The sequence below is a fragment of the Hippoglossus hippoglossus genome, chromosome 7 (genome assembly GCF_009819705.1).
Source record: "Hippoglossus hippoglossus isolate fHipHip1 chromosome 7, fHipHip1.pri, whole genome shotgun sequence".
NCBI classification, from domain to species: domain Eukaryota; kingdom Metazoa; phylum Chordata; class Actinopteri; order Pleuronectiformes; family Pleuronectidae; genus Hippoglossus; species Hippoglossus hippoglossus.
In genome coordinates, this window is record NC_047157.1 from 24,393,704 (window position 1) to 24,415,519 (window position 21,816).

A 21,816-nucleotide genomic window follows, 5' to 3' on the forward strand; every position below is an offset into this window, starting at 1 on the left:
GTGGAAATACCTTGTATTTGTACCTCGTATTTGTACCTCGTCTACAACATCATCCCTTGACACTTCCTGACGTGCGACCACAGAAGCCGTTGCACCAAATCGTGCAAACTTCCGTAAAAGGAGGACCAGCGGTTTCGCCAGGAAACAAAGCTGCAGCGAAGATAAGGCTCGGGCCAGATGTGCAGCTTCACCCGCCGCCGTCATTCTGGTGCCCACATGTGTACGCACACAAGGACATGGGAGGAAAGCTTTGGGGGAAAGGCAGTTAGAGAAGGGGTGTGGAAAGAGAGAGAGAGAGAGAGAGAGAGAGAGAGAGAGAGAGAGAGAGAGAGAGAGAGAGAGAGAGAGAGAGAGAGAGAGAGGGTGAAGGAGTGGGACCATATAAAGAGCAACAGAACACAAGCCACGCTTTATCCTGCTTGACTGTCCCGCTCACTCAGACCTCACAGGAAACTCCCAACCAACTCCCCCCCCCTCTGCCCTCACACTCACTCACCCGTTGCTCACCAACACTCCTTCGCTCTCGCACACAGTCCCACCGGCTGCTCTGAGTCCAACCAGAGAGGATGGCTGCGTCCATGTGGAGAATGAATTGGCTCTGGAGGAGGATGGCGGGAGTCCTGGTGCTCTGCGCTCTGTTGCTCAGCAGTGAGTACTCTTCCAATCGTTAACTGTGGTATCCTCTTTTTCCACGTTGATTGTGTTCTCCACACCGAGGCGTGTGTTGCTTGTGGGAATTTTTTTTTGTTGCTTTTCCTTTATTCAATCTTTGACATTATAGACCCAGACTCTATACTCACACTAGTTGGGGGGGGGGGGGGGATTGCTTTGATGTGTTTAGCCATGAGGGTGCAGACAGATGCAGAGAGGAATGGTTAGCAGGGGGCACAGCTGCAGACACAAAGGGGCATGTTCACGGGTGGAAAGTTGCAGTTGAGAATAATTATGTTTTACATCCTGCAGTGCACCTGGGTGGAGCTAACATGTGTTTGAATACACACACACACACACACACACACACACACACACACACACACACACACACACACACACACACACACACGACTTCCCAAAACACATCACTGTATTCTTTACTACGAATAGAGTCCGATTGGCTCTTTGTGTTGCATACTATTCTGAACATGACTGTATCTCTGGTGAGTTGTAAAGATACTTCAAGCGCATGTGAGCTGCATGTGTGCTACGTACAGCAAAGCGCCCGCACAGCACATGGTTTCAACAGAGAGCAAAATTGCATCTGTAAACATCTGCCTACAGACGTGCTAACAGTAAATATGTGAGTGTGTGTGTGTGTGTGTGTGTGTGTGTAAGTGTGTGTAAGTGTGTGTGTGTGTAATCACGTGGATGTGAGTGGACGCACTGGGGCAGTCTCGAGGCCTGATGCTAATTGCAGGGTGATGTATGGCTTGGATAGTGTTGCTTCCTCGCTGGTTGTAAAGCGGGACTGCTCCTGGTAACGACTTCTGCAGAGCCGTCGGGCCCCATCCATGGGCAGAGGTGCGGTAAATGTCAGGAGTGACCTTGGAAGGATGAAAATAACCAGGGGTTTACTCTGAGAGGGAAAAGATCATGAGTTGGCGGAACATGTTCGTCGTGTGCACGATAAAAAGGCAACAGCGCACACCGTCTGCATCAGCAGCTCAACAGATGGTAATTAGATTTACATGGAAATCTAATTACTCCAGGCTCTCCCCTCGAAGAAATTAATGCCATGACACAGGAACGACATTTTAAATATCACTTGTGTTGTTTGTTTACCACTGTTGGTGTCTGTAAAGCAGACACACATTACCCTATGACACACCCCTGCCCAGCCAACCAGGCGTAGTTGTGTTGTTTTCATGTTTCAAATACAAACTTGAAATAGGATCTTTCACGGGCACCCGCCTTTCACCCCTGTTTTGGATTTTAGCAGCTTCTGATTTACCTTTTTTAAGAATTCCACAAGTGTGTTGTCTCGTGTGCGTCGAATCATCCTCAATTATTGACCACATCCAGCAGCAGCCCTGCGCTCACATGCTCCTGCCACACTGTTGACACTTGTGTCCAACCGGCATCGCAGCGTGAATTTGCAGGGGCACGGCCACATTTGGCTCTGAAAGATGTTTTGTCTTCAGTTTATTGCTCGTAACTATTTCCTGAATCTAGATCAGGCCTCTTTATCTTTAATACCTCCTGGTCTATTTCTGTTTTTGTTGTTTGGTACGTTTTGCACCAGCAGCCAAGTCACAAGAGACGCTCTGTCTCCTCATGGACTCTTTTTACAGTATAGGACTATGTGACTGTATATGGGTCAGAGGTCTGGGTCTGATGACATCGACATTCTCAGACACGGACACAGACAGTTTTAATGTTTCACGCTTCATTATGACCGTCTTGTTCAAATGAAGAAGACTCTTTGTCAAGGAGCATCGCCCCATTTTCCAGTTTTTTTATTGTAATTGCTGAATTTCAATTCCAGTGTAACAACTGCTGTCAAGAGTTTGATGTGCAGCACAACAAAATAAACAATGGAGCCCAATCTGAAACTGTGACATTTTGAATTTTTCAAATGATATATTTCCTCATATCGCACAGTCCTAATGTAAACCATAGAAAACAGCAAACTCATTTCACAGAGGCTTTGGATGTAGCACTTGTCCAGATGGGGAACAAATCTGAACAAGAATCACAGGCGAGCTGACATCACACGCCGACATCACACGTCTGTGTTGTGTGTATGTACAGCTCACTCGATAACATCTGTAACATCTGCAGCTGCAGAACGTATCAGCAGAAACACTGATTCAGACAAACAGGAGCACGAGGACAGCAGAGTGGATGTGAAGGCAGGATGCATGAGACCAGAGCCTCTGATGCACTTGATTGGTGAACGTGCTTGACTCTTGTGTATCGGAGCAAACATCCTTGTCACATAGGAGCTGGCTGATCTCCCCGACTCTCTGGCAAACACAGACTTAGTTTATGTCCCCCGCTTCCCATGGCTGTCTCTCAGTAGTTATGCAGTCGTGCAAATATGTAGCGCTGAAATGGGCACGCACTGCGATGTTGGATGATGTCATGCAATGCGTCTTGGAGTATGTTGGAAGCCGTCTCTCTCTCCCTCCCTCCCTCCCTCTCTCTCGCTCCCTCTCTCAAGGTTTCCAGGGGAAAACCCGGGCTTCGAATCTGCTCTGGAGACGGAGAAAAACATCTCGTCTCGCTCGCTTCAGCCCGTCATCTGCAATGCTTCTCTTTTATGAAGTCAGGGGCCTCGGGCGGAGCAGAATGAGCTGTGACAATTGCTGTTACGATAAACCACATTAAACCCGAGTCAGAGCATAGTAGATTTTCTTTTGTTTTGCTCTCACTTGATCGATGCACGTCATTTAAAATGTCATAAATCCTCAACGCTGATTGGATTTTGTACAAGAAGACACAAGAGTAGAATCCAGCTTGCAAGGGCACAGAGCTTTGTTTTCTCAGACGGCTTCGCCCTGCCAACGCAAACAAGCGCAGAATATTGCCACTCTCTCTCAGGGCCCTCAGCTATTGACCGGCATTCCTTCAGTCCCGAGCTGTGATGAAGTTTGATTCACGTCATCTGCTGGAGGGCGTGGGTCTCTTTTATGTAACCCTTGGCAGATAGCGATCTTATGTCAGCGCGGGTGTGTGTGTCCACTGGGGCCCGAGGTTACGGCTGAGGGGCCACGTGAGCTCTCAGAGTAATTAAACCCAGAGCCTGTGTTCTGTCAAACTGCCGATGAGCGAGTCTGCAACTGAAATCATTCAAATATTCTCAAGACACATGATGCACGTGATAAGTTTTTGTTATCTCATCTGCCGGCTCTCATCAGCGTGAAACAGCAAGAGGGGAGGACGGTCTCGTTTCTGACTTATCTTCATTTGAATCCGACTCCATTCCAAAGAAAACACATTTACGATAAGAAAACAAAAACCAGCGACGCCACAAAACTAAATGATCATCCAGGAAAAGGAGTTGACTGAGAAACAGATCGTCGAGCAACAATATTTACCTAGTGGAACAATCTTAATGAAAAGCAGACGCCGCTCGCATTCAAATCTAACTTTTCCAATTACTGCTGTTCTGGTGAGCTTATTGTTCCTTGTTCCCCTGGCACCCCGCTGCAATTTTACAGCTGTTTGGTTTTACCAGTAAAGAGGATGGGGAGGAGGGGAAAGTCGCCTTCTCCTCCCGATTCTACTTCATTCTCTAAAATATTTGGCAGCACAATCAGCGTCCGGGCCGAGAAACTGCAGATATGGGTTATTAGGATCTGTTTAGCGGCCCTATAAGACTAAAGTGTGTGTTCTTTGGAAGCTTCTTTCGTCATCCCCGCGTTTTCACACTGGCTCAGAACTAAAACTACAGCAACAGCTCAGTGATCCTGGGATTTTGCGATGCCAAACACCAGTAGAGAGCAATCGACGCAGAAAGGCACTTGAGTGCACGTTGGATACCCAGACAGGGCTGTCTTTATGGGGGGGGGAATAGTGGATCCCCTGGGGAATAAAAGCACTTAATGAGCCTTGACTGAGGCCTTTTGACTGCCAGAATAATTGCTCCCGGTAATTCATGTTCAGTAAAAGCCATGTTGTTGCAGCCAAGCATCTTAATTGAAAACACAAGACTGTTTTGACACGACGTTCATTTGTACTGTATGTGGAGAAACACGGTGCGTGTGATTCCGTGCAGAGGACACTGCAGAGTTTAGAGTTTGTCTCCCTGGCCTCAGTCGTATCAGAACCAGATTGTTTCGGACTCTATCGGTTTTTATATCCTTTTACAACCTCTCCCCACACAGTCTCGTGTAAAAACAGCAGCTGGAATCTGTCCATGGACATCTGCTGCTGAAGCCCAGTCCTGGTTCTGAGTCAGGGAGGGGAGCAGCGAGCTGCTGCAGCCTCTCGGAGCAGCTGGTGTTTCCACTTTCTGATCTGCTAACAAAATGGATGGACTGTTTTGGAAACAGGTTTTAAGTTTCACGGCCCTAGTGAAACTATTTTAATGACTGAAATTAGGGGTTGAATAAAAACAATGGTCGGTAGCTGCTATCCATCATAATGTTACCATTTCATTCTTCCTTTTAGTTCTATTTGGGTTTCAGAAGTGGTCCAGTAACAGTGGTGTATTAAGGAAAGACAGAAACTTAAGCTTGCGTGAATCACTCAACTACACAGCCCTGCAGTCTCTTTGCCGTGTGTCTGTGTTCCAGCGGCGGTGCATGTTATCTGCAGCCCTCAGCGGGTTCACCTCTGCAGAGGTCACTGCACGTCGTGTGCTGTTACAGCCACATCCTGTTATAGGTTGTGCATGAATAACATTCCAGATCTGTTGTTAATTCCTCTTATGCTGTTTTCAAAATGATCTCCCATGTTTTGTTAAGAAACACCAGGGGTGTGGGCAGGGTGGAAAGGGTCAAGTCCTGCCACTCGTCTGCTCAGAAACCAAAATAGTTCTCATGTTCAGGAACTCGAGTGGTTTGTTCTCACTGGAGTAGGAAGTAGTAGTGAAGTGGGTTTGTTCTCTGTGGCTTCACTTGATGGATTGTGTTTGTGTGATTGCAGGAACTAGTATTTTAGTGTAAAGGACCTTATTAGTTTATCAACACAAACATTTTTGTAATCGATGAAGATTTGCTGCTTTACTCTCTTTGAGTTCGACTTCATCTTGGGCTCTTGACACATGCAATGAGCCTTGTTCGCCTTTATTGTCATTTCATGGAATAACCGATTATCATAATTTCTGTACTTGCTGTCTAAACCTCATCTGTGCTTTTCTGTTATAGCTGCAATAAGAGAAATAAAATAAATGGATGAGATGAGACTTTAGGTTTTTCTGTGGACATCTGTCTTTGGAGGTCGTGGATATGCGACGACAGCAGGGTGGGACCCATTACGACAGCCAAGTTGTTTTCTCAGTGGTCTGGGTGGAGGTCGAAAGCGAGTCCCAGGATTTAGAGTTGAAGCTCTCCCTCCTTGCGCATGATGTCACCGGTCTGACAGCTCTGTGCCAGTGCAGCACATGTGCAGGGAGGGATGGCCGGAGTTCCCTGAGGAGACTTTACCGCAGCTGCGTCGCTCCCCAGCTCATCGGGACTCCTCCCCAGTGTCCCCAGAGAGGAAGCAGGCCTCGGACTTTAAACACCACAAGTGACGGACTTCTGTCCCCTCCTCATACTCTCTGACTGCACCCGGTTAATCAGGGGTGACACTGTTTGTTTTTGCTGCCATGTACTCACATAAATCTGAGCGCTGCAATAGGCAATTACATGGCAGCTCGACTGGGACAGGCGGTGAGCGACACACATGATATCTGACGTGATCACACTCACACAATCTGTTGTGTAGTTATCAATTCACTGCTGCAGCTGAAATGACCTCGCTGATTTCAAACTGCATCACCACAGGCGCCAGTGGCACAAAAAGAAAATCCCAAATCCTTTCAAAGGCCAAAACCGAGAGAGAAAGAGAGTTTTATTTGTGTGGGTGCAGCCGTCGCCTTTTGGAGGTTATGATAACAGTTTACTTACAAGAGTACATGCAGCAGCAGAAGGTCGGGGAGGTCAGGAAAGGCGTGCAGTCCGACAATCACAGACGTTTTGTTTTTTTCTTGTGATCTCTGTCTTCCTCAGACACTTGCGCTGCACGGAGAAGTGTCAGGGCAGGAAATCAGGCTGTGTCCCGCAGAGTTGGACCTGAAACTCAAATAGAGCTTCGCTGAGATCAACAAAAATGACCTCATTAATTTCTTCATGTTGTGTGGAACAGCTGCCCAAATTTAATGTTTCCAATGATGTGTGTTTTTCCTTGTTTTGGCCTCGCACACGTGTCAGCTACGTAGTCTTTGTGTGTGTGTGTGTGTGTGTGTGTGTGTGTGTGTGTGTGTGTGTGTGTGTGTGTGTGTGTAGTGTAGACTGTATTTATTTTGTGCTTTTCCAGTCTTATCATCCACTCAAAGCACAAGTCACATGCACACAGTTCTTCTACACTCAGCACCTTTTCTATTTTGTTTCTACAGCATTCAAAACATTCATAAAAAGACAGCGGCTTGAGTATCTTGCTCAAGGACACTTCAGAATGGGTGTCAGGGGGTTCAACCCTCTTGTTAGTGGACGACCATCTCGAACTCCTGATCCGCAGCCGCCCTGTGCGTGCATGCGTTTGGGTGTGTTTGTGAATCAGTGAATGAATTTAGAGTTGGAGGACATGTTGAAAAGAGGTTTTCTGGAAGGAAACAGAACCAAATGATTTCCTAACGACTTCATTATATGAATTGATGATAAGTTTCCCCCTCCACCTTGTCGGCCCCCCCCCCCGCTCTCCCACTTTAGTCTTAACATCTTGGAAATATATACGATTTCAACCCCCGATGTAGTTAAACCCAGGAAACCTCACATCTGTATGTGTTTGACTTCATCTCAGCCTCGTAATTTGATTTATCGGTGTGGACCACCACATTCTGTATTCTGGAATTCAAGGAATGAGTGATGATGTGCAATGCACGGTTGTTTCTCCATATAATGTAGATATAGATATATATATATCCAGTGTGAAGTTCTTGACAAGTGTCTGGTTTATTTAAAGACCTGGTGTCTGTTATATTTATCGTGTAACTGACATTTTGAGTGTTTTACATTCCCGTAGTGAAGAGCAACTGCAACTCATCCCAGCAACACTTACAGTAGATTAAATCAGAAAAGAAAACATTTTTTTAATGTTCTACATAAACCAAATCACAGTCGTAATTTGCCAATTAAATATTTGCATTCATCTTGCCCCTATATTTGTTTGGCTATATTTGCCTCGTCCAACTCCGGGCAAAAGAATGCAGCATCGGATCTGTTACTCTCAGATCTGGGCCCGAGTCATATCCCCTCTTTAACCGATTTAGTTCTCTACATCTGGCAACGGCTGCTCACCACACACCACGTCAAGGCCTGGAACACCCAGGCTGAGCGCTTCAAGGAGGACAGCCTGGGAAGGAAACCCACTTGATGTTGCCCAGTAGTGGAGACAGTAGTGAGGAGCAGGATTTACTTGCACTCAGCGGCTGCATATAGTCTGCAGACTCAGCCGTGTTGCTTTCTGCAGAGAGACGGAGAGGTTGTGTTTACGGAGCAGGAGTGTGTGTGTGTGTGTGTGTGTGCGTGTGTGTGTTCCTCTGCGTTTGTGTTGAGACAAGAGGTCCGGAGGCCTCGTGCTGAGGGGCCGGACTGGAAACACAGTGAGATTTCTGACACAGCTGTCTGAGGTGACTGTGTCCACAGTGGTGGAGCGTCGCTGTGTATAAACCTCTGATTGCACAGTGCAGAGTGTAAGGTCAAAGTGTGTATATGGTGTGTGTCTGTCCATGTGCATGTGTAGCCATGAGCATATAGACAGTGAAGAGCTTTAAAAGAAGAGGTATTGGGTAAATTCTGTGATGTGGAAACTGAAGTCAATTAAACTACAGAACACAAGCAGCCTTGGACATTGTTGAGCCATTTGATCCGACTGTCCAGATAAAACCAGGGGGGGGGAACCATGTGTTCCAAGAACTTTATAAACATTTGAATGTTGAGGTCGTAATGAACCTCGATGAAAAAGATTCCTAAATTCCTAAATTCTCTGAATTCTTTGAAGCAGCAGTTGTGTCTTCGCTTCTTACAAGAAGAAAGATATTTTTGTTATCTAAAGATTTGACACATTTCTGACTATTTCACATTGAAAATCAAAATAGTTTCTTACCAGAATCGATAAGCAGAAACTTATTCCAGTTGTTTAAAGTCTGTCATGTTTACAGGATTTCAAATACACACTAAACAATCTACAGTATATCCGACACAGTTACATAATTGCGTCTACAACCAAATAATGAGCGTGGTGCACCAAACAGATTTCCTCTGAGTGAGGCATAGTTTTGGTTCGATGTCAAAGTGTTTACACGCTGTACTGGTTTCCTTCCTCGCTGAGGGGAGTGTTTAGAGGTGATTGGACAGGATGAAATGGTTTTCAGGGCTTGAGATCCCAGATTTGGCCTGAACACAAACTGATACGACTTTGGCAGTGAGATCATTTACTTTTGCTTCGTCAGAGATGTGTTTAGCACCAACCAACCTAATCCCAGTATTATTACAGAAACACGATTTTCCCCAGAGGACGAGTGTGGAGTGAAAAGGCCGCGACCTTTTGACTGAGCAGATTATTTGCATAGGGTGCAGACGGTGAGAATTAGCCCATGTGTGACCACTAGTTAGCAAACACACATGCTAATAGGTTTTGCCATCTTCATGTTGGGCACGGCCAAGCTGTTCAATCCAACCCCCTGCCCCCATTCACTCATTCCACCGAGTGTGTGCTTTAAATTCCATCCCAAAATACCAAACATTTCATTACATAAGAAGAAACTGACAAGATTGGACTCAGAGAACTAGCTGGTATTCTAGGATTGTTATTTTTTCCCATATTTAACCTTAATAGTACTTCAAGTGGATTCTGGATTTTTGGTCCAGACGCCATCACTAAAAAGCCAAAAGCTGATGTATTTCATTCAATATGTTCCTTCCTCTCTTGCTCTCCAATACCTGCCGGCAAGCAAAACTTGCTCAAAGGCTTCAAGCCCCCAAATCTTGTCCCTCAACCACAGGTTCTGCACATTCACATGCAGAATCCGTTTTTAGGAATACACTTCCCTCCATGAGATCCCCCAAAAGACCCAAATTATAGGAGCTACTGTTTAATCCCAATACTTGAACATGAGCAGGATTATCCCCTGAATTGAATCAATCAATCAATCAAATTTTATTTGTATAGCCCATATTCACAAATCACAATTTGTCTCATAGGGCTTTGACATGGTGTGACATCCTCTGCCCTTAACCCTCAACAAGAGTAAGGAAAAACTACTTAAAAACCCTTTTAACAGGGAAAAAAGAACGTAGAAACCTCAGAGAGAGCCACATGTGAGGGATCCCTCTCCCAGGACGGACAGAAGTGCAATGGATGGAAGTAGGACAAAGAGTTATAAGATGTTTGTCTATTGACTGTTCAGTTTGATTGGGGGGGGGGGCCACAGTGTCTGACTTTTCAAAAAGTGTTGATATACCGAGCAGATGTTTTCATCAAAGAGCTTTGATTCATCAGATGAATGTCAAAGTGTTAATGTTGCTCTCTCTCTCTCTCTCTCTCTCTCTCTCTCTCTCTCTCTCTCTCTCTTTCTCTCTCTCCCTCTCTCTCCATTCCTTGCAGATGAGGTGATATGTCAAGATGACTCAACAGCAGCACCCGAGGTCGCGACTGCCAGTCTCACCGCCGGCGCCAACGCTGGTAGGAGCCTTGATAAATGAGATTTGAGATTAGCAGTTCTGGCTATTTTGAGAAGTTATTTTCAAAGTTCAGTTTTTCCTGAATCTAGTGACGGTCACCTTCACATTTCATTCTTCCCATCCACGATGTTCCCGTGTATAACATCCTTGTCCGGTGGATTGTGTTCGTAGCGACCGATGCTGCCGCTCCAGATGCTGCCACTCCAGATGCTGCCGCTCCAGCTGCTGCCGCTCCAGATGCTGCCACTCCAGGTGCTGCCGCTCCAGATGCCTCCGCTGCCCCGACTGCGGCTGACTCTGCGACCGCAGGAGGTCAAGACCCTGCAGCCTCTGTGGTTCCCGGAGATAACCCATTCCCAGCAACTATTGTAACCGTTGCACTTTTTCCAGACAAGATGGACGGGGGCAACTCAGGGACGATCGTGGCCCCCTCCGACAGCAACAATGGGATAGATGATGTCTCAAGTGTCGTTAAGTTGGTGTCGGTGAGTACCTGCCTGTGCAATGTTCAAACGCTGCCTTTCTATTTTAATGGACACTGAGGTCGCAACATTCCTTCTCCTGAACTCCTTTATCGATCTGTCTCCCCAGCCGGGCGTGAAGTGTGTTGGAAAAGACGACATCCCAGAGAGCAACGCCGTCAAGGTCGTGGTAGTGACGGAAAATTGCGTGAGTTTATCTCTACACTATGACTTGTAAAAGTGAGATATCAACCTGCCACCAACACGACAGCAGGACCCTGCGCCACCGCCAAAACGCAGGCGGCATCGAACCAACAACCCGTTGAGATTTGGCCTTGCAACATTTAAAACCACAGTGAACTGAGAGCTGAGACCATCTCCGGTATCAAAGTAATCCAGCAGCATCTAGTGACACATTCTTTTCTTACAGGGACCTTTATCACCCCCCCGCCTGCACCTTCCAGAGGAAATAGCTCACTCTTCGTACGAGAGTAAGATTAATGTGCTTTTAAAGAGCTACAGTTGGAAATACAGCCCCTGATAAAGGCAGATCTTTTCTCAGACATTCCTCGGGCGTTGTAAATCTGGAGACTGTGTTCCTGGCAGGAGATAAATGAAGAGGACGACTAACGTTTCCTCTCCTGCTCCGAGGTCCTTAGGGCCAGAGGAGGAATTGCAAGGGTGTGGTTTCATTTAGTGATTTTTTTCTTTTATAAGGCAAAAAGGTTTTACTACAAAAAGAGGTGTTTTTCAGGTTTCATCCCAAGAGGAAGACGAGGAGTTAGATATCAGCCTGTCGAGAAAACGTCGTATTTGGAGCCGTTTTACGACACAGTTATCGTTTTTCTCTTGCACTGTTAAATCATAATTGTGTCAAAGCACAGCAAACGTTGGTCCAGGTGCAGAGGCCGCGACGCAGCCGGTCAGATCCCGGTCTGCATACTTTACATTAGCCTCCATTTGGGTCCTTACTGTAACATCCACCGAGCCAGGACCAGCTGCAGAAGTCATCTGTCCGGCTCGGCCTGAAACTAAACATGGGCGCGCTGTGCCAGAGGCCTGAGCCAGATGTTGATTAGTTAAAAAAGTGAGTGAATGGCTGAATGAAAGAGCTGGAACACAGTTAACAAAGCAACAACGCTGCAAGGTTGTTCAAAAGAAAAAAAGATCTTCTTCTGCACGATGCATACATGAGTATTTCAGTGTCACATTAGACCTTTGTGTTGTTGAAGTGTCTTTATCGAATTCCTGCCGTGAACTCGTCTGAACTCCAGGCGTCGGTGCCACGTAAGGTCAACCCCAGCGAGTATGAGATTCCTGAGAGTAAGATGAGCAGCGTATGATGGGTCACAAGTGACACAGACAGATGGACGAGCGAAGAGGATCCACGGGAGTGATCTTTCCGAGTCCTCCGCCCTTCCTCACGGATCCAGCTGCGGGTCCACTCCCAACTAACTGAGGATTCGGGGGTTTGCTCATAGCGGTCCTGTGGGAACACTGGGAGCTGTCTGGATCGCATTACAGAAAATGAAAAGCGCGTTCCCAAATCACAAAGCGTAACGTTGTGCAATGGGGTGATATCATAGTTCAGGGTGAAGGTGGGAAAAAAGAAGGTGTGGTCAGCAAGTTTTCCATCCAACTGCTTTTTGTCTCCATTACGCACACGAAGGCACATGTGCACTGATGGTCAGGAACATCAAATTGTAATCTGTTTGCAAGTTTTGAGTTAAGTTCCTTTATTATTTTCTATAATCAGTGAATTAAGTTTTTCAAAATAGGGAAAATGATCTATATCATAATACACATCTCACGTTATTGCTCGTCTGAGTTTATCCAGACAGTTTTTGATTGCACAAGTGCAGTATGCATTGAACATCTTCTTCCATCCTTTCTCATAGGAGGTATCCAAAGGTATTATTCAGGCGAACCCTGCGGTCTGGTGCAACACCATAAACTGCACACTAGAAATCTTCCAAGACGGCAACAACATGCTGGTGACCAGTGAGGATGGTGAGTACTGATGATACAGTATATTAACATGAACTTTTGACACTTATTTGTTGTTCTTTGGTTTTGGGTCGGGGTTTTGCAGCAGCACTGATCTATTTCTAATGTTTTTTTACCCCTGCAGCTAAGATGGGAACTTTGGCTGAAGCTCTCCAGAGTGAACATTTGAAAGACAAGGTAAGATAAGGTGATGCCAACGCGAATGTGACGCTGGCCCCACGAGTGAAATGAACTCAAGTTTATTATAACCTGAGTTATTTCTCCTTTGTTTTCTCAATCAACATTAAAAATCCACCGGTGAATTCACAAACCTACTTCTTCTGACCACGATTTCATCTTTTCCATGTTGTTCTCAGCTGGGTGTGAAAAGCACCGAGATCCCATCATCGTCAGGTTCCTCCGTATTCGTCGGGGTTCTGGTCACTGGTCTGCTCGCTGCCATCGCGACCACTGCCGGTTACTTGAAATGCCAACGCAGGGCCGACCCCAAGGGAGTGAGGCTGGTGAGAAGGTTTTCTCGTGTTCTGTTAAGAGTCACTGTACAATGTACTGCACTGCATGTCGCCCTATGTAGCCGAGTTACTGACTTGGTAGATGGTTCAGCCAATGAAGTGAAAATCATTGCGTAGATTCATTTTTTTCTTTCTGATTTCTGTTCATGTAAAATGGATCTGAAGTCACATCTGTGGGACTTGCATGTGCTTTAGTTATAGATCCTGCAGCAGTGCATAGATTTTTCTAGGGCGAGGTTCACGCCTCCCTGCATCTGGACTCAAAACAGGTCGATTCCCTCACTTCTGAACCAGTTCCTGTCAGTGTTTTAATCAGGGAACGTTGCTGGACAGCTATCAGAGAGAATAGGCTGAGTGTGTGTTGCATCCAAAGACCCACACCCTCCTCGCCGCTGCCTCATTCATCTGCAGAGCTTGTTGTTTCATCCCGCAGCTGTTTCTCTGCGCCACTCTCAATATCACATGATGGCGACCACATTAGAGTGTGTGTGAGCCTCTGAGGAACAGTGAGGGGGTTAAAGGATGCATCTGTGTGCAGAACTGTATCTGATCAATAAATCAACTCTGTCATTTTTAACATTATTATTTTACTGACCAACCTTTGAAGGTGTATATCTTACGTGTAGACAGTTATTGATTGGTCTTAAAAGTTTAAATGTAAGAGTTGCTGATTTATTAATACCCAATAAATGTTTTATTGGAAACTATTATTTATATCTGTAGAAAACACAAAGGAAATTGTTTAGAGTAAAGATTTTTGTGCAGGAGGGAGCTTTACCGTGATACCTGCGATGATTCATGTTGCAGACAACATTCACAGGACTGCATGTTGGGTACAATGCTAACTTTTGGTGAATTAAAGGGAAATCTACAGGTGTAAATAAACAAAGTATCGTAAAATAAACACCTACATGTGTATTTTGGATGTTTTCTGTTGCCCAAAGCCTCAAAAACATTGGTTTTGCCTGTAGTGTCTCACATTAATGAAGTGAACCGATGTAGAAAGATCTTTGTTCTGTTAAAGACGGAGATGTTATTGACATTGTCATTGACTAGATATCGGTCTCCTAAACATTTCACCTAGAGCCACAGTGAAGGGTTAGTGAAGTGATAATGATATCCAGGTATTTTCCATCCAGTTTTTCCATAACGAGTTTTTGGATCTGCTCTGTGTTTGTAGGCGGAGGAGGCCTATCCCGTGGATCAGGAGAACCAGGGGAACACCCTTGTGTCTGTGGCCCCCCTCAACCCCCCTCCAGAAACTCAGGAGAAACCCAGCGAGAACGGAGAGTCCCCCGAGGCCCCCAAGACCGAGCCCGCTCCTCCTCCCACCAACGGCCACTCCACCGCCAAGACGGCAGACACCGAGCTGTGAAGTAGACGACCGACGAATGGCAGCCCAGGAACTCCCCCCCACCTCAACAAACACAACCCCCGTCCACACACGCCTCTGAAAACCTCCTTTTCTCTGGAGGACAGCAGTTCAGGGTTGTGTAGTTAAGCGTTAATCAACACTGGCTCCCACGACGACTGCAACCTCTGGAGTCACATTCACGTGCTGTCAACACCCAGCAGGGTCTCGTGCTCGTCATCAGCTTCCAAGCTTCAACCAAAACCCTCGATTAGGAAAAACAGAATGAGCTCACAAATGAAATTGTTCCTTGGTTTATTGAAAAGCCTCGACAGACGGACAGATTGACAGGAAACAAACCACGGTGCCTTGAAATGTGTTCACAAGCTTCTCAGAGAGAAACCCCATCGGGCTCTCGTCTTGTTCGTCTGATTGAGTTATTGATGTGTGCGAATGTGTGTGTGTGGCAAATCCTGCACGTGTGTGGGTCAACATGTACTTGCATCTGTACTGTAAATATCTAAACATGCATCTACACAGCTTTTCTTTTCTGCTCACTGTATGTACTGTATGCATGATTGATGTGGAGCGACGGGTTTGAATGTGCATGTGACATTAGCCATTCAAATGTGTACAATTTTGTAAAATAAGTGGAGTGACGGCTCACCGAGTTTTAAGGAATTCACCAATCTGCTACTGCAAAGTGAAGCGAGATCACAAAGTTAACGCGAAGCTCATCCATTGTCAGTGTTATTCTCTTTTTCAATATCCTGTATAAGCTCTTTTTACTCCCAGTATTCTCTTGATCAGTGTGTATAGTATGGTGACTCTGTCTGGTTTGTATTCTGTGTACTTTTCATTATCATGTGCCCAAAGAATTTCATGTCATAGCTTGTGTTGTACTATAACATTGGACTCTGTGGCACCTTTACAATGTTTGATCCGGGTCATACGCAGAGATGCTCAGGTTCTACGACGGCGAGAAAGAAGCATCTTGTGGCTGAAGTCTGATTGTTTTTCTTTCCTCTGGCTTATAAACTGAGACAAACCAGGGAGGAAAGCACAAAAGAAAAAATGTCATTTTTGCTTTTCATTGCTAACATTCCAGTGTGATTATTTCATTCTTCTTCGCACCCTGCGGTTTCAATTTGATTTAACATGAAAAAAAATAAAGAAAAGTAAAAAGTAAACAACTTTTGATGAACTGTCTTTTTTTTTTTGTCCCAGCCTCGTTTTTATTCAAAAAGAAAACATCCATCATTAAAAACGAAAGAGTCAAACGTGCACAAATACATACGCCTGGAATTTAAATCCCACACAGCCCATAAGGTCACACAGCTGGTTTGGATAAGCAGTAGTAATGACATCACTTCACACTGTTTTGTCTTGCCTGGCGTGGGTGGGGCAGTGAAAACATCCCCCAGCTGCCTTTCCTCCACACGCTCTATGAGCTCCATGTCAGTGCAGCGTCCACGCACTCATCCATCACGCTGTATATTTAAGTTTTCATCCTCTCACCGTCCACATGTACATGACAGTGTGACCGAGTTCATTTCCCATCAATCCACACCCTCTCCTTCATCACCAGATCCGGCCTGATGTGAATTCCCACCCTGCCCCTGCCCCTGGAAAATATTTCCTCAAGGCCATTTAGCGGCGGCGTGAAACTGTCCCGTCGTCACATTACACCACAACTGCTCAAGAAGCACATGATATACACATAAATACATTGAGTCGAATGTCGTCATCTATAATCTGAGAGCGGCCAACTGCTCCACAGTTCAAATTTAAACGGTGTAAATCCCTTCGGACGTGAATGTTCCTGTATGCGCTCTCGTGCACGCCGGGTATCTGCAACCTACTTGACCTTGAACTCTGTGAGGTGACTCCTCAGCTGAGATCATCTTACTCTACACAGCCTCTAACCGACGTGAGGATATCGAGTGCACGGCTCCTCTCTCCCCTCTGTTGAACTCAGAGGTTAAAGTCACACACAAAAAACATCCATATTTTCTCATTTACCCCTGAAAGTATCAAGTCATGCACATGTCCTACCTCTGTCCATTTGTTTGTTTGTAAACAGGATTATGCAAAAAACACCTGACAGATTATCACAACACGTGGTGGAAGGATACGGAATAGATGAGGGAGGAACCCATTAAATTTGGGGGGGGAGCGACATGTTCACAGATTTCCCAAAGAATAATTCATGGGTGTAGATGAAAAAAACAGGCGCATTTAGGAGACTGATGTCTAAGAGTCTGTGCAATTTGGTGCCGCTTGATTAGGACGGATGTGCCATTATAGCTGCTTGTAGGCAGAGCTCACGGGTGCACATGTGTGTGTGTGTGCTCTGAATCAAATTGGACATGTGCATCAAAGTTCTTCTTTAACATAGTAAAGATCTTTCTTCTTTGTTTCAGTTCATTAAGTCGAGACACTACCGGCAAACCCATTGTTTTTCTTCTTTCTTTCAAAATACGCACGCAGGCGTTCATGTGACAACATTTCGTCGAGGTGCATCTGTACATTCCCCTTAAATTCTCGAAAAGTTGGCGTTGTGCTCAGCAGTACTGTTAGTTGTCTGCAGCATGTAATCGTAGGTGTCACAGTACAGCTCCCTCCGGCACAATGTTATTGGATGGTCACCAACCACTGCCACCGTCCCGAATTCAGGAGATGGAGATGAAAGGGGTGGAATCTGTGCTGCTCACAGCAAAGACAATAAACATTAACAGCAACATGAAGATGTGTGGATTATGGAGAGGCCTCATTATGAGCATTTATCACTGGAATAACTCTCTGATGAAGAAATAGTCCCTATGAAGTAAAGCAAGTGTTGTTACTTGTTAAACAAGCTGCTGTTTATTCAGCAGAAGTTTTCACCTACATAGCAAAGAATCACAAAGATGGAAGGAAGTAACTTAACATCTGCAAAGCTATGACCCCAATACACAGGCCAAGGAAAAGGTATGTGTGACAAATAGCAGAATGTATTGCACAGTCCTACTTAATATAAATATATAAACCACAGAGTTAAATGATTTGTAATTTCCACCCACTGGCCCCTGCTCCCCTACAGTATATCACTCCTAATCTTCTCCTCCGCAGCTTTCTTCAATGTCACATAAATCCCCCGGCCCCGGCCCCGCTCCCCTCCGCTCCCCTCCCAGCTCTGAGGTTCTCCACCCCTCCGCTCCTCCAGTCAGCCAAGAGTAGTGTACGTGCAATGGAATCTGGGATTATAAAAAACAAAACTCAGCTGGTTGTTTTTATTGTGGGGAGGCTCCCCCCATCAACGTAGTCACAGCTGCCAACCACGTCATGTTTTTCCCCGGGCCTGCCAAAGCACGCCCCTTGCAAGCTCATTGATGGTAAGATAATATCGGGCGGAATGGAAGGGTGGGAGGGAGGGAGGGAGGAGAGAGCACACGAGAGACCGAGCGGGACTCTGAGGTCAGGAGGTGTCGTCTGCACATTTAGCCTGGGATGAAAATGAAGAGAGGATAAACTCGCAGGTTCATGAAAAGGTTGAGAGGAAGGGATCCTGCAGGAGAATCATTTGAAACCTAAAACGTGAAATATGAAACACTTGCACTCCTCAGAACGACTTCATCCTCTTTTCTAGAAGAAAATACAACACAGAGAATGTTTGCCTACTTTCTTCCTCTCTGGAATCATCACGCTGGTGTTTCCATGACAACCTCTGTGGAGTTTAAGCAATAACACAACAACATTTCCAGCTTTGAAAATACACAAAAACCAGAGATGACCATGGACAATATATAGTTATTCTCAAGGGAATTAAATATAAGACACATAGAGTGAATATCAATCCACAAGCCAGGACTTGACATCCTTCTGTTTTTTTATATCCTAGCCTATAGAAAGGGCCTTTATTGGTATTATTAGAAGTAGTAGGAGGAGTATTAGTATTGTGTTGTGATTATTATTGTTATTAATTTCTTGAGCAGAGACTTTTGGCCTCCACCTGCAATAACCGATATTGGCCACTCGGGGGCAGCAGATGGAGCACACCTGTATAATCCACCTCATTAGCAGCGACTCACCTGTTGGCACTTCCGGTAGATTTGGCGCAACATCAGCGTTTCTCGGTCTGGACTAACTCCTGGGGAAATAAAGAGCTAGCGGCTGATAGCCCCTCATGTATTAGCATAAATTCTGGTCGGAGAGGTAACGATAGGTAAGAGGTAAATGCGATCTTTGTCTGTTTGACATTTTCTTTGGGTTTAGCAGAGCTTTTAATGGATTAATAAGGCACATTTAGAAACATTTTATTTGTAAAAAGTTAATTCGTGGTATAAAGTTCACAAAAATTTAAGAAATGGCCGCTTGAAAGGATGAGGTCGAGAAACTAGAGCCACATATTCTGATGCAATACAACAAACATATACAAAATATAAGGTTTCTGCAATATGAACTTATTTTACAGAATAAACAAGGTAGAAAAGGTGTGCATTTGTGTTTATTTTTTTAAGTTTTATATATTCTTTCTATTTGGGTTTTTATTTATAATCATTTAGAATAAAGTTTATGGTTAAATTGTTCTTATAAAAGTTTCATATCTATTAACTCTGAAATCAAACAACACTACTCTAAGTGAGCGGGTGTCTGAAAGTGACCAGAGGAAGTTTCAGGAATCTCCTGCACTTTATTAAAACTTCATTAAAAGATTTCGCAGTGAAAGGATATTCTTCTCGTGCGACACCCTTCCATGCATGAACACAACAATTTGTATCCGCCCACACTCACGTAGACATTCTCTCAAAATCTAAAGCACATGATGACTGGTGAAGGAATTTAATATAATTTCACATACTTTGAAAAAAAACAAACATGCATCATGGGAAATGTACTATGCAGTTTCAAAGCTGGGATCCACATTAAGGGAGGGGCCCTCTCTTAGACAAATATGGGGCCCCGCTGACTAATGTGCACACATGAGGGAGTGACCAGACACATGTTAGCATTTCGTCAGACAGATGGTCCAAAGGCCGTTTAATCTTTAATCGTTTTTGTTTAATGACTCTTTTACACTTTAGTCTGTGTGTTTATGAGTTTGTACTTTATGTTAATACCGGATTTTCTGTGGAGGTATTTTGCTCTGAAACGTCTTCACAGAATAAAATGGAAGAAATGCTCTGATGAACAAAAGATGCAAATTGAAAAACCTTGAACTGAGTATGTTGTCTCCATAGACGCCTAAACAACAAATAACAATGGAAAGTTGATATCCTGCCTGTTTCCTGCACGGCGCTCTCTGTGCTGTCATTTGTCGAACACCAACATCTGCTGTAGGAAACAATCTGGAAAGCATCGTCTCTCTTTTCCAGTGATGCAACCGACCATGGATGCATCACACCCTGTAGTAAACTGCAGGGAAGAGTCTGTGCACTGGATTACTGCAAACTAGTGTTAATGTACAAAAGATGACATCAGTGTTGCAGACAAATCGCACAATAACACTACAGGATGTTAAAGGTCTAATTTATGAGGCTGTCAAAAGAAATTGTTAGATTTGCTTCAAAATACTTTTTCAAATGAAATGTGCATTTAAAATGTACACACCTTGATATAAGCTCATACACAACACACATAACATAACTATATTTACTATAAGTGATATACTGTATATAATTCCACATTGTAATACTCCTTACTATCGATAGAGGGCAGCACGGAGCAGAAGGTGAGGTCTGACGGATTGTTGGGATAGGATGCCCCCTGCTGTGGCCTTGGGGGCAAACCAGGGGCAAGCTGAAGACATTGAAGTCGAAAAGAAAAGAGCGAAATGGAAAGGAAAACTGAAAGGAAACAATTTGTGTAATTATTGAATCATGGTTTATAAAGTCCTGCCAAATTGTAAGTGCAGCCCGGTGGGAGTCTGTTCCACATGTTGTTCTGTCTGTGAACGGTTTCCAATGAAGCTGCTTGGTAAACATGTTGGAGTATTAACTTGTACATGATTTATAAAATGAGAGCATTAAAATACCTGCAGGTCTTTATAAGATAAACTAAACTTCATTGATCTTACGCAGTTGAACCGAATCATCACAGAAACAAATGCAAGTGGAAGTACGAGAACAAATTCATGTTTATCAACCTTTTCAAAAGTATAACACTATTATGGAAGACTACTGAATACAAAATAAAGTCTTGAGCGTTGACTGTTTATAAAGATGGATGACACATTTCCCCCCATTTTAATTGCATCAAATTACTAATTCAAACCAAACTTGCATACAAGAGTGCAATGCTATCTGAAATGACAGAAACCACCTTTTGAGAAAAATGTATCTAACGTGTACTTTCTTTTTTTGTTTGTTTGCTCCATGTCCCATCTGCTAACACGGAGGAGGTGGGATGTGTGACCTCTACTGCAGCCGGCCAGGTGGTGATCCAGATGCTCTTTACACAAGGTAGGGTACAAACCTAAACTACAGGATTCTTGCAGCTAAAGATCAAATATTTTGGAAATTTCACAAGAGAGATTTCTGTAGGTTGTTTATTTCTGTTTTGAAGTTGGCTGTGCTCAGGTAGAAAACTGTAATGTCATAAACGTCTGTGCACCAACTCAATCCTGGGAGGTTTGAGTGCTGTGTTGCACCACGTCTGGATAAAGCAGTGAATAAATCCACTTCTTGAGTATTGGGTGTTGTGCACCTCTTAGGCCACAAGAGTGTAGTGCACACTAACAAGATGTGCTGGTGATGAAGTGGAAAGAAAACAACACGCACCATCATTATTCTCCCGAAGGATGAATCTGCAGGCGACATAAAGCTGTTGAACTATTCAATCAAGAGTCATTTTATGTAACTTACTGATTCTTTCACAGTGAATATACACAACTCTATCAATGAGTGTTGTGTCATGAGAAATAAGAAATGGGTTGGAGGCAATGAAAGTATTCAAGATGAGAAAATAGCTATTAAAGCCAACAGGAACCAAACTGCAGCATCAGGTCACTGCAATGTTGCCAGGCAGCAGGAACCAGGAGGAAATAGGCCACCAGGCTAACAAGCCCTCTGCTGTCTGATCTGCAGCACCTCCGCATGTACAGGAAGTGTCGACCGAGTCTGTGGTCGAGTCGAGGATACGTGTCGCTGCAGTCAGGCCCTCGTGGGGAAAGCATGACT

General features: G+C 44.6%; 1 protein-coding gene across 2 annotated transcripts; it reads left to right on the plus strand.

Annotated features, from left to right (window-relative positions):
* Nucleotides 1-334: 334 nt before the first annotated feature.
* Nucleotides 335-15,857, plus strand: si:dkey-261h17.1. 2 transcript variants are annotated; one of them, XM_034589903.1, is made up of 9 exons: nt 335-648; nt 10,252-10,329; nt 10,500-10,536; nt 10,582-10,813; nt 10,920-10,997; nt 12,688-12,799; nt 12,921-12,973; nt 13,153-13,299; nt 14,489-15,857. In XM_034589903.1, exons 1-9 carry the CDS (start codon nt 567-569, stop codon nt 14,681-14,683), a joined length of 1,014 nt encoding a protein of 337 aa, XP_034445794.1. In that variant the 5' UTR covers nt 335-566; the 3' UTR covers nt 14,684-15,857. The 2 variants fall into 2 exon arrangements, with proteins under 2 accessions (XP_034445794.1, XP_034445793.1); XM_034589902.1 differs by having other exon boundaries at nt 338-648; nt 10,500-10,813.
* The last annotated feature ends 5,959 nt before the right edge of the window (nt 15,858-21,816 follow it).

Bases quoted from the DNA above. Each gene is read 5' to 3' on its own strand.
- si:dkey-261h17.1 (XM_034589902.1), top strand. From the start codon at position 567: ATGGCTGCGTCCATGTGGAGAATGAATTGGCTCTGGAGGAGGATGGCG. The intron at 12,800-12,920 runs GTGAGTACTGAT...TTACCCCTGCAG, and splicing joins GCTGGTGACCAGTGAGGATG to CTAAGATGGGAACTTTGGCT. The intron at 12,974-13,152 runs GTAAGATAAGGT...TGTTGTTCTCAG, and splicing joins GTGAACATTTGAAAGACAAG to CTGGGTGTGAAAAGCACCGA.